The 17,512-nt window shown below is 35.6% G+C and overlaps 1 protein-coding gene across 49 annotated transcripts in view; it reads right to left on the reverse strand.

The window, feature by feature from the left end:
- Positions 1 to 17,512, reverse strand: part of RIMS2 (regulating synaptic membrane exocytosis 2) — a 601,609-nt gene that overhangs the window by 301,339 nt on the left and 282,758 nt on the right. For 29 of the 49 annotated variants that reach the window (XM_027973139.3, XM_027973138.3, XM_060393832.1 and 26 more), the window contains 2 exons: positions 2,398 to 2,606; positions 811 to 930 (listed from right to left, as the gene is read on the reverse strand). In XM_027973139.3, coding sequence (XP_027828940.2) covers positions 811 to 930; positions 2,398 to 2,606 — 329 coding nt within the window. Of the gene's footprint in view, positions 1 to 810; positions 931 to 2,397; positions 2,607 to 2,723; positions 2,792 to 17,512 lie in introns of all 49 variants that reach the window. The other 20 variants (XM_027973152.3, XM_027973149.3, XM_060393843.1 and 17 more) reach the window with 1 other exon arrangement.

Raw genomic sequence — 17,512 nt, forward strand, 5'->3', positions numbered from 1 at the left:
ACTATGGTGATGAACACCTTGCTAAGCTTATTTCTTACCTGAGAGTCAGTAAAATGAGAAAGTGCTCAGATGAGTGCCAGCCACATGGCAACTGCCCAATAAATGATGCACAATTTTATTTACAATCAAAATTTTCAAATATCTCTTCCTGGATTTATACAACTACTTCCATAGCAGTGACTCAATTTTAAAACTCTCTTTGTATTTCAGTTTTTAGTTCACCTTACAGATACACAAAAAATCAACAGAGCCTTCTTTGGTGTACTTAACAAATAATTGTCTGGTATTTTACCGTAAAATACAAATCAGCATTTACATTAAATCTCCTAACATAATTATTTCTGAGTTTTTAGACTTCAAACATTATTCTCTTTTTCTCTCTCACACACACACATACAAACACATACATATTTTGCTATGCTAATACAAATTCTATTCCTATGTAATACATATATTTCCCACATTTGCCCATTTAATAATTGAACAAAGCTATCATTTTAATAGACTATAAACACATACATAGACTTGAAAGACAACTATAGGTAAAATAAGCTTGAGCACTGTATTTAGAATTAAAGTATATAACTCAAGTTCTATTTTCCAAAATTAAATAAATATGTATTATTGTAAAATAATGACAACTTCTTAAATAATACTTGGAAATGAAAAGGTTTCGAAAAATGAGTGCAAATATTTAAGAATTCTTGAAAATGGAAAAAAAACACTAAGTTGGTATAGAGTTATTATATCTTTTGCTTTTCTGATAAATCTATAAGGAGTACAGAGCATCTCACATATTTCATCACATACCTTCAAGCCAAGCATTGCTCCTGAATCCCGAGGTACACTTCCATCCTTTAAACGTTTATTTAATAAAATGCGACCAATTAAACGATCTCCATCTTTAGAAGGCTGCCACGTCACAGGGTGCTGATATATTGCATCAATAAACACAAAAATTAATGTTATTTATGACAAATGGCCCTTTATTGTACAACCTAGCCAAACTTGCAATTCCAAAAGTGTTATGATTACACAAATCAGCTTTCCGTCAAAACACTGGTCAAAAATTGAATAAGATGATAAGATTATGCTTATAATCTTACTTTAATATCTCGTTTTTTCAAAAAATCAGTTACTTCAAATTCTAACATGCTCTGACACAATACTGAAGTTAAATAGTTCTACAAAAACTGATAAATCTTAAAAATATATGCAGACTCTAGTTTAATTATCTACATACTAAAGATTAAAAAACCATAGGCAGAAAAGAGACTTAATTCTATGCAATTGAACTCATTTAAAAATGAGAATTTAATCTTCAAACACTTCTGGAAGACTTTGAAAGACTTTATTACAGTAAAAGTTAAAAGGTCAAGCTAAATTAAAATATGAAAACTGAAGAGGGTTTTCTTGAAATAGGTTTCTAGATAAAAATTATTAAAAATACACAGGGCTCGGTAACTTTCCAAATGAATGTGCATGGGAGAAACAGGTCCAATTCAAACATGAGGATAGATTACATTGATCATTTTTTGGAGATCTCTTGACTCTTTCAGGTTTCTGAACTATTTATTTGATAATTCAATGGTACTGTTAAACACTGTTCAACAACCTTGAAAATATTAGTTTTTCTCAAGTCTTTTCTAAATCATGACACAATTCCATTATATATTATATGTCAAATAACAAAGTAAATGATTTGTGTAATCACAGTTTCACAGTTATCTAAAGGTTAACATGCACATCTTCATGCAAAATTTAGCAGGCAAAAGACAAGTTCCAGTAAATCACATCTATATGATAAAAAGAATTCAAAAGTTTCACTATACTGAAAGCAAACAATAAATACCAAAGCAGATGGCAATGGCTCTAATACTAATTGATACTACATTAAAATGCTATGACAAGAAAACAAAAGAGCAAAATGACAGTGAAAGGGAAAAAAGAAAAACAACTTTTTCTGTGCAAACAGACCCAATTATCTCCCTTTTACCTGGGATTCAAACTGTTAATAATTTAATTTTCATCCCAAGGAAAATATATGCAAGCAGTCAAATAAGCCAATCCAAAAAAAATTATTTATATTTGTGGTTTATAATAACATTACCAAGTTCTTTCATGCGACCATAAACAAAACATTCCATTGTTCCTAATTTTTATTTTCATTTACTTATTTTTTGGTATGCCGTCAAACAACAAAAACAGCAAAGCAAGCAAGAAGTATTTTGGTTGATTGGTTTGTTTTGGTTTTGTTTTTCTTTTCTGCACCTTAAGAAATGCTATATTGACCCTTGAAATGCCCTGTCCTTTTATTATGTTCTGTTTGAATGAGTGACAGAGAGCAAACGAAGACCAAATGAGCAGGTTAAAAGGCAGGCTCCACAATCTCAGTACCTTATCACTATGGCTATGTTCCTCATTAAGGGTTGTGCTACTACACGTATCTACCCCAGAGTCCTTAATCTGAGGCTCAGACCATTCCAAATCCTCTTCCAAAGAGTGGCCACCAAAGTACATCATTTTCTTTTGTCTCTCAGACCTGGTGTTAGAGTCCGACAAAACTGCCTGCTCTCTAGTTTTTCTTTTTCCCTTTTGACTGTCCCCTAAAGGTGTGGGATAAAAAAAAAAAAGATACAAAAAGAAAACATGCAAAGGTGTAAATCCAAAAGGAAAAGTGAAATGATAACAGAAATTAGATAGTAAGGCCCCACATGTCTCACCAAAGACATTGGGGATGCCTCACTGCTATGCCAAGACGTATGGTCCAACCAGTTGTGATCCACGTCTCCTGTGAGAGTCAGACAGACAAAAGAGGGAAGTAAAGGAGACGGCGAAAGAAAGGGCAAAGACATAATCAACATTTTAAACTCTGTGATCCCCTCTAGTTTGAAGTACTTTATCTGTAAGCACTCACTATATACACCAAGAAAAACCTAAGATTTTAAGTGAGTAAACTTATAGAATGCAGACTACTTATGTACTCTAGACAAATCCTACAGAACAAAACTGCTGCAAGAAGAGAAACAGCTGCTAATAAACAGGAATATAAAGAAAAAAATGTATATTTTTTGAAAAAAAGAAAGACTTTCAGCAATGTCTTTTACTCATGCTATTTTTTTGATGCTGGCCTACAGACATGAGTTTGTTCTCCAAAGATTAAGAAGCATTTTAAAAATTAAACAGTGGATTGCTAATAACCACTATAATGAAAAATGAAGTAATTAAATGTTTCTGGAATATAGTATGATATTCTTTAATGCTGAAACCTCCTACAAATTTCAAGTGATTAAAAAAAAAAGAATTGGTTACACAAAAGATTAAATCTATATGAAAATGACAAAACAGGTTCACTCAACTTCTGTTAGTAAATATAAACTTCCCTTAAATATCATGAATTACTTGATATCATTTTGAAGCAATTTTTCAAGTTTTTTTCAGAAATTGCATTCTCCTAAAAATAAATTTTCTACTCAAATAATTTTTCAGATAATTTATGTAATTGGCAACTCACAATAAATATCCATTTCTCAAACTTATGTGCTCCTGATTTGTCTTACCTTTGGAAAAGAACTTTTTCATCTATCTGTGTACATCTTGTTAAGCTCTATACATATTTTCATTTATTTAAAAATACTTACTAAACACCTTCATATTGCTGTGCATTCTGCTAAACCTTAAGGTAAGGGGTAAAACAATGAGACATTCAGCAGAATAGAGATAAACATAAATAAATCATCAGTGTCATATAAGATGTGCAAAACACTGAAAGAGTACAATAACAGTTAATTTAGATTTTGGGGTCAGCAAACACCTCTAAAGGAGTGATGTTTGAGAACTGAAATATGTGACCTATAAAGGACAGATAAAGATACAGGCAGATGGAAAGCAAAGGAAAGCATTCCAGGAAGAAGTAACAAGATGGCACTGTACAGAACAGTGATGGAACACCAGTGTGTCTGAACCAAAAAGAATGAGGGAGAATACGGTGCCGAGACTGGAGAGGCAACACAAATCAGCTTAGAGAGGCCTTCTCACACCATATTGAAGATTACGAATTTCATTCACTGAAGGACTTTAAGCAAGATGGTGACATGATCTGATTTACATTTTAAAAAGATGAATCTAAGTACTAAAGAGAGATTGGATTGGAAGACACCATGAGTTAAAAGACAGTTGTAATAACTCACAACAGGTGATTATGACTTGAACACAGGTGATAGTATCAGACATGGTAAGTAAAGAGGAAACTGAGAGATGCTTTAGGGGTATAAATGAGAGTGTTAAGCAAAACATGCATCAAGGATAACCCTCAGGTTTCTGACATTAACAACTAAATGGAAGTAAAGACCATTTACAAGAGGGAGAAGTAGTTTTTAGTGAAGGGAAAGAAAAGAGTTACTTTATTTCATGGAATCTTTAAGATTCATATACATTAAAATGATAAAATATGCATTTAGGTATTATTCCAAATACCTATAAGTTATTCAGGAATTCCATTAGTTAAATTATAATAAAGCTTAAAAGGAAAATCTGAGCTGGAGACATAAATTGGGAATTATTAGATCATTTGATCCAGAAATAACTAGATCATTTAGGAAGAGAGGGTAAAATAAGATATGAAGAGGACCCAGAATGAATTCTAACAGAGTTTGATTCGAGATAAAGGAAAGAGAGAGACTGAGAAAGACCATGCAGAGATAGAAAAAAAGGAGGGAGGCAGAGGTCTCCAGACCAAATAAAAACTGAGTTTCTTAAACAGGAGGAGAAAACAGCAATAAAATGATTTCTACATGTCAGGTAAGATAAGGAACTGAAAATTATGCATTTGATTTGGCAACATTAATATCAGGAAGGATGTTAGAAAAAGCACTCTGTATAGAAGGATGAAATTGAAACCAAACTGAAGTAACTGAAGAATCAAAGAAAGATGGAGTAGAAAAATTCTGTGTAGATGACTGGTTCACAAAATCCTTAAAATAACATAATCAACATTGCCCAGGGACTTGTTAAAAATGCAAGTTCTTGGGTACCACCTAGATTTAATCAGAAATTCTGTAGGTGTTTTAATAAGAAATTCTGTAGCCTTTGTTTTAACAGTCCACCAGGTGATTATGATCTCACTGTTGGAGAACAACAGGAGACAATTTTTTTGAGAAGTTTATTTGCAAAGAATGATAAAGCTGTACTAACATGCCCAAAGCTCAACTGGTACAGAAAAAGAACCCTTTCTTCAGCCTGTAAACTAGAGAAGTGCTTCCCAATCCTTTTCATGGCACAAATAGACAATTAAAGAGTTTACAGCTACCCCAAACCCTGAGCATATCTGAATCTCAGAAAACTTATAACTCTTTCAAAATACATTATTGTTCCACAATAAAGCACTGATAAATCTCTGAATTGGAATAAAGATAGAAGCCATAAATGAGCATTTTTGACTGGTTTATGTGAAGATGTGAGAATTCAGCTTGCAGTCTCACTTCTTTCCCTGTGCCTGCAAACTACTGAAATTGCAGAAATAGTTTTTCCAAGAAATCAGGCATGTAACCATTTGAAGCTAAACTGAAAATATGTGACTTAAAAAAAAAAAATTGTCACAAATGGTAAGCCATCAGTAAACATTTCTTACATGAGTAAATATTAGTGTTACTTTAAGAATTAAATAAGGTTATCAGTGCAAAACATATAGAAAATAATCCTCAGGACTGCTAGTATTTAGATAATAACACATCACTTACTATTCTTATTGTATTTAGCTTCAAAGGGCAGAACTAAGATAATAAAATGTCCCTCCTTTAGCAGCAGTACAAAAACGCATTGTTTAACTTTCTAGCTCTAGAACAAGACATGGAAGACAAGAGGACCAAGAGGAAATTTTAGAATGTTTTGAAAAATGACTGAAATTTAAAAATCAAACGGATGGATTCAACAGCAGAATGGAAGGACAGAGGAACAACAGTGAACTTGAAAATAGAACAGAAATTACACAATCTGAAAAACAGAGAGAAAACAGTAGAGTAAAAAATAAAATAAACAGAGCCTCAGGGACTTCAGGGTTTATAATCACATAATTAAAATAATGAAAGATTCACGCCATCGTAGTTCCAGGGTAGGAGAAAGATGGAGGTGGAAAGTATTTGAAGAAATTATGAATGAAAATTTCCCAAATTTGTAAAACATGTAAACCTACTAATTCAAGAAACTCCATAAGTCCCCAAGCAAGAAATATGCAAAGAAATTTGTGCAGAGATATATCATAAACAAACTAGAAACTAAAAACAAACTGGTTTTTTTTTTTTTTTTAAACCAGCAAGACAGAAACAACACATTATCTAAGGGGGAAAAACAATTCCAAAGACAGTGATAAATTTTCTCATCAGAAACCTTCAAGGCCAGAAAGAAATGGCATAGCGTTTTTCAATTGTTGAAATAAAAGAATTGTCAACTCTGAATACAAAACATGGTGAAATATCTTTCAGAAATGAATGAGAAATAAAGACATCCTCAGACAAAAGAAAACGAAGAGAATGTGTCACCAGCAAACTTACCCTAAAAGAACAGCTAAAGGAAGCTGTGGAAACTAAAACAAAACAAACAGAAGGAACCTGACAATACCAAGAAGGAATAAAGAACACGGTAAGCAAAACTATGGGTAAATACAATAGGCTACCCTCATCTTTAGTTTTCCAAATTATGTTGGTGTTTGAAACAAGAAGTATACATCATCTGATATGCATTTCCACATGCATAGAAGAAATAGGTAAGATAATTACATTATAAGAAGGGAAAGGCAAAAATTAAAGTATGTAAGGCTTCCACTTTTCTCTCTGACTAGTAAAATGTCAACAGCAGCAGGATGTAACTTATACATATGTAATACACAGATTCTTTACCAGCTGAGCCACCACGGAAGCCCCATAGTACCTACAGTAACAACTAAATAAAATTATTTGCAAAGAAATACACTGAAAAATATTACAGATGAATTAAAATGCAATTTTTTTAAAAAAGTTCAAATAATCTATAGATAGCAAGAAAAAGAAAACAAAATTAAAAAACAGAAGGAAGAAACAAAACAAAAAAAAAGGCAAACAAGAAAAATGCAGACCAATCTCTTCATGAATATAGACAAATCCTTAACAGAATATTAGCAAATTTCAATATATAAAAATATTTATACACTCTGACCACATGGGACTTATTGCTGGCATGCAAGGCTGGTTGAATATTAAAAATCAGTGTAAGCTGTCATATAAGTTTAAAGAAAAATCATGATCCTATTAATTGATGAAGGAAAAAAAATCACAATAAGAAAAACAGAAAACAAGAAATGAGAACTTGCTCAAATAAATAAAGGACATAAAACAAAAACTTAGAGCTAAGATCATATTGTACTCAAAGGCAAAAGGCAAAGTGCTTTATATGAAGAAAAATTTCATGAAAAAGAATATCTCTATTTGCAATAGTGAAAAAGTGGAAACAAGCAAAATGTCCTTTAATAGGCAAATGGCCATGTCAATGTATGGGGGAACCATTACAATATTGTGAAGTAATTAGCCTCTAATTAAAATAAATAAATTTATATTTTCAAAAATAATTGTTGTATAACTATACCATGGAATTTTACTTAGGAATAAAGAGGAAAAAACTATTGAATCATACAACACAGATGCACCTCAAGAGCAATATGCTGAGTGAAAAGCAATCACATACCACATGATTTCATTTATATAATATAAATAATACAACTGGAGAATGAACTAGCGGTCAGCACAGGGTAGGGCTAGGAGGGGGAGGGAGGAAGGTTGTTACTATAAAGGGGCAGCATAAGGAAGATCTCTGTGATGGTACAGTAGCTTTATAACAGTAGTGCTCACACAAATCCATGTATGCGATAAGATGTCACAAACCTATACAAACACATTGTTCCAATGTCACTTTCCTGCTTTGATATTCTACGCACAATAGCATTATATAAAATGTAACCTTTGGGGAAAACTAGGTAAAGGGCACATGGGATCTCTATGCAACTATCTGCATATCTATAATTATTTCAAAATTAAAAGTTAAAAATAAGGTGTTGCTGCCTTCACAGGTATTGATAATTCCATCACCGGCAGAATTTAAAGAAAAGCTGGAGTGCCACATGTCAGCATGATGTAGAAGAGGAATCAGTGCTTTAGAAAGTTACATTAAGAGAGCACGAGGACTTTCCTGGTGGTACAGCGGATAAGAACTCACCTGCCAATGCAGGGAGCATGTGCTCGATCCAGGAAGATTATACATGCCCCAGAGCATCAAAGCACAGGTGCCACGACTGCTGGGCCTGCACGTCAGAGCCCACGAGCTGCAGCTACTGAAGGCCACGCACCCTGGAGTCAGCGCTCCGCGTGGAGCGAAGCCGCGCAATGAGCAGCCCGCACACAGCAACTAGGGCGGCCCCCAGTGGCCTTAACTAGAGAAAGACCATGTGTAGCAGCAAAGGCATAGTGCAATAAAAAAATAAATAAACATTTAAAAAGAGAACTGAGTCCTACTGAACTCCAATAGTCAATGATTCTATTAGTTTGAATTAAACATATTTAAATATAAAACCTGGTGAAAACTAATCGAAAGATTCACATTGCATGCTAAGATTTTCTCCTTCAAATATCTCTACTGCAAAACATAAACTAACCCAATAGCACATGTTTCTGTTGTGTGTGTGTTTGATGCACAGAGGAAAAACAGTTCAGATATCCTATTTGTACTATTTTTCCTACAGTCACTACATGAAAACAAGAGTTCATAAACTATTTTATGTCACAGTTTTTCATTTGCTTACGTTAATAATTTTCTTATGTTAATAAATGTTTTCAATTAAATCACATACTATACAAAGGTAGTCTTCAACATCTTCATTTTAACTTAATCATGTTTATAAAATCACAGCATGTTGTAAAAGAAAGAGTTTTATAGTTGGAGCCACAAAACCTACATTAAACTATTGGCTCCACTCCTTATTAATTTTATGACTTGGGCAAGTCACATAATACATTAGGCCTCATTTACTCGTTTGTATAAAAAGAGATTAATTGTGACATCTTACAGATTGTTGAGAGGCTTAAGTAAGATAATGACTGTGAAAATGCTTGGCAAATTATAGAGTCATCCCAGTGTTGATGATATCATAACCATCTTCATCATTATGAAAGTAAAATAACCATAACTTTCATTCTAAATAGAAAGGGAAATTTATCTATGGCCCTTTTATTTTTCCTCTCATTTTTCTTCTCGTTATTTTACTTTCTTCCTCAGCTTGTCAGGCTGTGTTGGCATTTTCCAATAAGAAACACTGCTTCTGTAAATGTTAATAGGCTTGAGTGATATACAGGTCCTTTAGTCAAATAAGCTTAGAAAACTCTGGATCAAATGTATTTAAATAGATGTTTTGAGTGCAGATTTTTCCCTATAGTAATGACAATATGCCTCTTTACAAGAATTATGTTAACATACAGCTTCCACAGACTTAATTGGAACACTAACTTCTCTCACAGGACAAGTGTTACAAGAACTATATTTTGATCCATAATGCTGAAACCATCCTGGAGGGTCATTTTTCCCAAGATTGCCATTAAAACTGATAAGACTTATGTTCTCCAAGCAAAATTGTCCTTATTAAGGGAGACTAATAGCCCAAGTTATTACAAGGCTATATATATTACCAGGCAGTATATTTTCACCCTGCTTATTTAACTCATATGCAGAATATATCACATGAAATTTTGCTGGGCTGGATGAAGCACACAAGCTGGAATCAAGGTTGCTGAGAGAAATATCAATAACCTCAGATATGCAGATAACACCACCCTTAGGGCTGAAAGTGAAGAGGAAGTAAAGAACCTCTTGAAGAAGGTAAAAAGGGAGAGTGAAAAAGCTAGCTTAAAACTCAACATTCAAAAAACAAAGATAATGGCATCTGGTCCCATCATTTCACGGCAAATAGATGGGAAACAATGAGAGACTTCACTTTCTTGGGCTCCAAAATCACTGAGGATGGTGACGGCAGTCACGAAATTAAAAGACGCTTGCTCCTTGGAAGAAAAGCTTTGACAAACCTAGACAGCATATTAAAAGTAAGAGACATTACTTTGCTAACAAAGATCCATCCAGTCAAAGCTATGGTTTTTCCAGTAGTCACGTATGGGTTTGAGAGTTGGACCTATCATAAAGGCTGACATCGAAGAATGGATGCTTTTGAACTGTGGTGTTGGAGAAGACTTTTGAGAGTCCCTTGGACTGTAAGATCAAGCCTAAAGGAAATCAATCCTGAACATTCATTAGAAGGACTGATGCTGAAGCTGAAGCTCAAAAACTTTGGCCTCCTGATGTGAAGAACCAACTCATTAGAAAAGACTCTGATGCCAGGCAAGATTGAAGGCAGGAGGAGAAGGGGACAACAGAGGATGAAATGGTTGGATGGCATCACCAACTCAATGGACATGAATTTGAGCAAGCTCTGGGAGATGGTGAAGGACAGGGAAGCCTGGTGTGCCACAGTCCATGGGGTCACAAAGAGTCAGACAACGACTGAGCGACTGAACAATAGCCCAAATTAAAAAAAAAAAGTTATACATAGAGGATATTATTGAAGGCAATGGTTTTCATGCTCCATGGAGTTACCTCAGAGACAACTATTGGGTGAGTGTGGAGAACTGAGTCTAAGGTGGTACCCATAATCCCACCTCATGTCTTTGTACAGATCCGTGACTTGCTCCTAATCAAGGTGCTGGAATGGCTAAGTGGTAGTATGTCACTCGTATGATATCAGTAAAATATCTGTCTAAAGTCAACTTGCTCTAAGACTCCCTTTGCCTGTTCAGTGAAGTAAGCAGTCATGATGAAAAACCCACATGGCAAGGAATAGCAGGCAACCTTTAGTAACCATGGGCACCATCTGGAAACTTCAAGTGGCTTCCAGTCACCAAGAAATGAATTTTGCCAACGAATCTCATTGAATCTGAAGTTAGATTCTCCCCTCATCAAGCCTCTAGGAACACAGCCCAGCCAGCAACCTGATTGGAGCTTGAGACCCTAAGAAAAATACTTAGTGAAGCCATGCTAAGATCCCTGAACAACAAAAATTGTAAAGTGCTAAATATGAGCTTGAAAGCCACTAAGTTTGTGATAGAGTACATTTTAAATTAGAATAATTTTAACTTGTATCTTATTAATATAAATCTCACTTACTGTGTTAAATAAGAAGGAAAAGAGAGAAATATAGCTACCAAAAGAAAGCATTATGACCTGACCCAGGGACTGAACCCGGTTTGATCTGCATTGCAGGTGGATACTTTACCAGCTAAGCTACCAGGAAAGCCCATCACACATACACTGATGATCTTCAAATGTATGTACCCCAAATCTAACTCCAGATTAGAATATATACTAGGTTATTCACCATCTCCATTAAATACCTAATAGGAAAATCAAATTTAATATGTAGGAAACTAGACAGCTGATCCTCCCTGCCCATCCCCCAAAATCTGTCTGCTGTAATTTCCTTATGTTAATTAATGGCAACTCTTTCCTTCAACTTGCTTAGGCAAAAATCTCTGAAGTAATCGTAACTTACTTTCTTACGGTTACTGCTGCTGCTGCTGCTAAGTCACTTCAGTCGTGTCCGACTCTGTGCGACCCTATAGACAGCAGCCCACCTCTAAACTACCAGAAAACTCTGGTGCCTGTACTTCCAAAATACATCCAAAATCTGACTGCCTCTCTTCACTTCCACTACTACCACAGTGGTATGAACAGCCATCACCTCTCATTAGCAATTGGTAACCTAACTGGTCTCCTTAGATTCATCTTTGCTCTTCTCAACTCTGTTTACAAAACAGCATCAAGAGTAATCCTCAAAAGATAAATCAGATCATTTGGCTTCTCAGCTCAGTTAGAATGAAAGCCAAGGTTCTTGAAATGATATACAAAGCCCTACATGATCTGGCCTCTTGCTACTCTTCAACCTCAGGTAATCTGCCTATTTTTTGTTTAACTGTTGTAGCCTCTGGCATACGTAGAAGTGCCTGGAACATAAAAATTAGTTGAATAAATTAGTTGACGAACTGAAATATCAGGTCATCATTTTCACACTTCTTTATGCAGTAGAGTCTCTTTCCTAACAGAACTGCCAAATACAAAAGTGACTAAGAGCATAATCTGAGATCCCAGATGCTCACTCATGTGCAAGTGCCCTCTGATCCTCTTCAGCAGTTCCGGAAATGCTACCACACAAATCTGGTGCTCTATTGGCATAGTTTTTAAAACACTGAGTCTATTTTCTTTATTTTTAAGAGGGAATAAAAGACCAGAAAATCAAATAACCTTTCAATGATTACAACGGAATCGCTGGCAAAGCCTGGAAAAGAAATGGGTGTGTGTATTTTCAACTCACTGTTCCAATATACCACATTGCTTCTCTATTTAAAAAAAAAAAAAAAGGATAATTAATAAATCCATCACCCACACTAGCTCTTCAAAGCCTAATGAATTTCTTAAGGAGCTTTTCTCATCTTTGGCCCCCTCCAGTGTCAAGTAATGTCTAGCAAATAGTAAGTACTCCATAAAAACTGTTTTTACTGACATAATGGGTGAAGTCAAATGTATAGAATGACAACCTGTCCCCATCCAATACCTTCTTTGTTCTGCTGGAAAATTCTATTCAACTTTCAAAACTCAATGTACATAGAAACTCTTTTGTAAAGTCCTTCCTAATAAGTCAAGTTAGAATTATCTCTTCCTTCTCTAAATTATATCAATATCTCATATTGAATTATTTCATATATATCATACCATATTCCTCATTTGCTTACATGCTTATCTCTTGAGCAGGGGTCATACTGTATTATCTTACACGTAGCACTTAGCACAGCAACAGGCACACAACAGGCATGAAATACATTTTTTTCATATTGAAGTGTATTTCATATGAAGAGTCCCTGGACAGCATGGAGATCATGGGGTCGCAAAGAGTTGGACACGACTTCAGCGAATGAATAACAAAAACAACAATTTACTAAGCATTTAGTTTTTGTTTAGTACTTCATTAAAATAAATCTGTCAAAGTGAATGTCAACCTTCTCAATCATGACACAGAAATTAACAATGGTCAGAACATGCTACCTATGTTTGAATATATTTGCCTGGCCTGCAATTCAAAATCAAAGTTGTCTTATTTAAGAATGGGATACATTTTCACTACTAATGAATGTATTCCAATATAGCAGTTTGGTAATATTAACATCACAAATACATTCATTTCAGTTTTTAATAATTGAGCAGAAAAGGAAACATTTTTATTAAGCATACCTAAAAAGCATTATTACTGTATATATTTGTAGATATTTGAATCAGATTTTAACCAGTATTATTATTAAAATTCTACATTAATTTTTTTTTACAAACTATTCCCCTAAACTTTTAATTTACCCTTACTTCTTTCTAGTTCCACACGCATATGTCATTTTAACACAGCAGACAAAACTTTCAATTCAGCTTCTGTTTACAGAAGTTTACATTATTGCCTGGATAGTTTTGTTACCATAATCTCCATAATTATCCAAATTTCAAATAGATTTCAGTGATATGGTAATTAAATTTAACAACCTGCTTCCCAGGGTGAAAACAAGACTTCTTTTGTAACATCTGTCTATTTCCATGAGGCAAATACTTAAGCCAGTTTTGACCTACCAATACCATGTGGGATGAGATGCAAACAATTGGCTCTTACAAGTTGGTACCAAGCAACTCCAGCACTTTATTTCTGGAGAGCTGGCTTTTTTCCCCCCAGTTTTGCACTAGTATAACCCTTACAATAAATACTTTTGGCAGGCATAATTGGCCCTCTCTCCAACAATCACTTTCTGTCCCCTTAGAACTGTGAACTTTAAGCCAATCTTGATAATTTCAACACTACTGTCAATGATTAACTGGGAACTGCGTGAGTAACAATTATGGCAAAAAAAAAAAACATATGAAGTATACAGACAAGGCTTCTAGAAAAGTTTCCCTCAGTTTCCAGAGGTTATTTAAGCACAGGATGCTTAAAATTGTTATATCTCTCTCATAAAAACAAGGAGGCAATACTCAGAACAAAATCTTATTGGATGTTTTTGAATATTATCCATATGAACCCCTCAGAACTGCACTCACTCCTCAAACTGCCTCAAGTGTTGCATATTCAGTGCTCACGGCAGAGTCCTTTATGTAAGAAGTTATGTTCCCTCCCCAGGGAGCAGCTATGTGGGGAGCCCTCCTGGCTCCTGCCTCAGCTAGGTCATCCTTACAGATCTATACCTGCTTCAAACTCCAGTGGGTTTGGAGGAGGTTTATCTGCTCAGAGTTTAATTTCTCTTCCATTATCTTCCTGCCCTTATTGCCTCACAGGTATTGTTACTAATTTATCAAGTTCTAACAGAGGTACCAGCTGCCAGTGCAGGAGACATGGGTTCGATCTGTGTGTTGGGAAGATCCCTTGAAGCAGGAGATGGTAACCACTGCAGTATTCTTGCCTGGGAAATCCCACGGACAGAGGAACCTGGTGGGCTACAGCCCGTGGGGTTGCAATGAGTCGGACACGACTTAGCAACCAAACAACAACAGTGGTCACTATAGCAGTCCTCAAATGGACAGATCTGGCATTTGGAAGAACTAAGATTCCTTGGCCTGTGGGATTAAGGACTGTCATTATAGGCCAACTGGAAGTCTCTGAAAATATCCTCCCTAACTGGTAAAGATTAAATAAAAAATAAGGATGCAAGATGAGTCACCTTTATTTTTTAACACATTAAGTTCCTATATCTTATTTCATTTTGTATTTTATTGAAATATAATTGACTTGCTATACTGTATGAATTTTAGGTGTACAACTCAGGGATTTAATATTTTTATACATTACAAAATGATCAACACTGTAAGTCTAGATACCATCTGTTGCCATACAAAAAATTATTACAGCTTTTTTTACTTTATTCCACATAGCACTCTATGAAGAATAAAATTATACAGCTGAACCCTGCCTGAATTCCAGATTCACAAAATCATGATAATGGGGGGAACTTCTGGCTTAGTGGTTTGAAGTGTCAACTAGTTCCCTCACAAAAATTCAAGTAGAAACCAGGATGAAATTGTCAAAAACAACAAATGCATGGCTATGGAAATCAAAGGCTCATTAAAAAACTGAAAAAAATGATACAGTTTCAGATAATAACAGAAGCCCATTACCTTCTCGCCTGGGGTTGCCCCCACAGCCCCCTTCTGGTATAGTGTATTTGCCCAGGTGGTCTAGTAGTAAAGAATCCGCCGGTCAATGCAGGAGATGCAAGAGACAGTGTTACAACCTCTGGGTCAGGAAGATCCATTGGAGGAAGAAATGACAACCCACTTCAGTATTTTTGTCTGGAGAATCCCATGGACAGAGGACTCTGGAAGGCTACAGTCCATGGAGTCTCAAAGTCGAACCCAAATGAGCATGCATACACAGAAAGGATGAATAGCTTTAGCAGTGAAAGGCTGGCTGGGAAAATTAGCAGCTTTGTTACCAGCAGCTTTGCAGCTTGATTTGGGGTGGGGTAAAAAGCTGTGGCTCTGTCTGCTAAAAGAAGTAAACCCAATAAAACAACAACCAGAACCTTTACTAGGTTAAGACTGCAGTCGTATATAAGGTGAATGGCAGATAGGGAGACCCGGGAAATCAGACAATCACAGAAAAAAGCTTCATAAAATCCATACATATCACACTGATAAGGAAATTATACCAAGTTCTGGATAGATCTGGAGAGATTTTAGTAGAAAATAAAATCCAAGCAAGTGACTTGAAAACTGGCTGAACTCTGAATATGTCCCCCCCAACACACACAGATTGATCAGCAGAGAGTGAAAGCCTGACTATATTGAGGAAAATTTCTGTTCAAATCTCTAGCTGACAGTTAGACTATGCAGACACAGGAGTGACCAAAAAGAAGGTAAGACTCTTATCACCAGAAAAAAATTCAATGACATACAAAGCACTGAAAAAGGGGGAGAGATTTTGTCAACCAGGAATTCTATATCCAAAGAAATTATTCTGAAAAAAATAAAGGTGAAATTTTAAAAATTTCCCAGATTAAAACAAAAGCAAAATAGTCATATGCTTTTTATGCCACAGGATCCAAGTACCTAGCTTAGTGGCTGGAACTGGTTCCTTAAATTTGCTGAATCAAACAAATAAAAAGATAACAATTTATTGTCATACACAGAAGCACTGTACAAAAACGATCTTCACAACCCAGATAATCATGATGGTGTGATCACTCACCTAGAGCCAAACATCCTGGAATGTGAAGTCAAGTGGGCCTTAGAAAGCATCACTACGAACAAAGCTAGTAGAGGTGATGGAATTCCAGTGGAGCTATTTCAAATTCTAAAAGATAATGCTGTGAAAGTGCTGTACTCAGTAGGTCAGCAAATTTGGAAAACTCAGCAGTGGCCACAGGGCTGGAAAAGGCCAATTTTCATTCCAATCCCAAAGAAAGGCAATGCCAAAGAATGCTCAAACTACCGCACAATTGCACTCATCCCACACACTAGTAAAGTAATGCTCAAAATTCTCCAAGCCAGGCTTCAGCAATACGTGAACCATGAACTTCCAGATGTTCAAGCTGGTTTTAGAAAAGGCAGAGGAACCAGAGATCAAATTGCCAACATCCGCTGGATCATGGAAAAAGCAAGAGAGTTCCAGAAAAACATCTATTTCTGCTTTATTGACTATGCCAAAGCCTTTCACTGTGTGGATCACAATAAACTGTGGAAAATTCTTCAAGAGATGGGAATACCAGAACACCTGACCTGTCTCTTGAAAACCTGTATGCAGGTCAGTAAGTAAAAGTTAGAATGGGCATGGAACAACAGACTGGTTCCAAATAGGAAAAGGAGTATGTCAAGGCTGTATATTGTCACCCTGCTTATTTAACTTATATGCAGAGTACATCATGAGAAATGCTGGGCTGGAGGAAGCACAGGCTGGAATCATGATTGCCAGGAGAAATATAAAAACCTCAGATATGCGGATGACACCATCCTTATGGCAGAAAGTGAAGAGGAACTAGAGCCTCTTGATGAAAGTGAAAGAGGAGAGTGAAAAAGTTGGCTTAAAGCTCAACATTCAGAAAACGAAGATCATGGCATCTGGTCCCATCACTTCATGGCAAATAGGTGGGGAAACAGTGGAAACAGTGTCAGACTTTTTTTGGGGGGCTCCAAAATCACTGCAGATAGTGACTACAGCCATGAAATTAAAAGATGCTTACTCCTTGGAAGGAAAGTTGTGACCAACCTAGTTAGCATATTCAAAAGCAGAGACATTAGTTTGTCAACAAAGATCCATCTAGTTAAGGCTATGGTTTTTCCAGTAGTCATGTATGGATGTGAGAGTTGGACTATAAAGAAAGCTGAGAGCCAAAGAATTGATGCTTTTGGAACTGTGGTTTTGGAGAAG

This window comes from Ovis aries, chromosome 9 (genome assembly GCF_016772045.2).
Source record: "Ovis aries strain OAR_USU_Benz2616 breed Rambouillet chromosome 9, ARS-UI_Ramb_v3.0, whole genome shotgun sequence".
NCBI classification, from domain to species: Eukaryota; Metazoa; Chordata; class Mammalia; order Artiodactyla; family Bovidae; genus Ovis; species Ovis aries.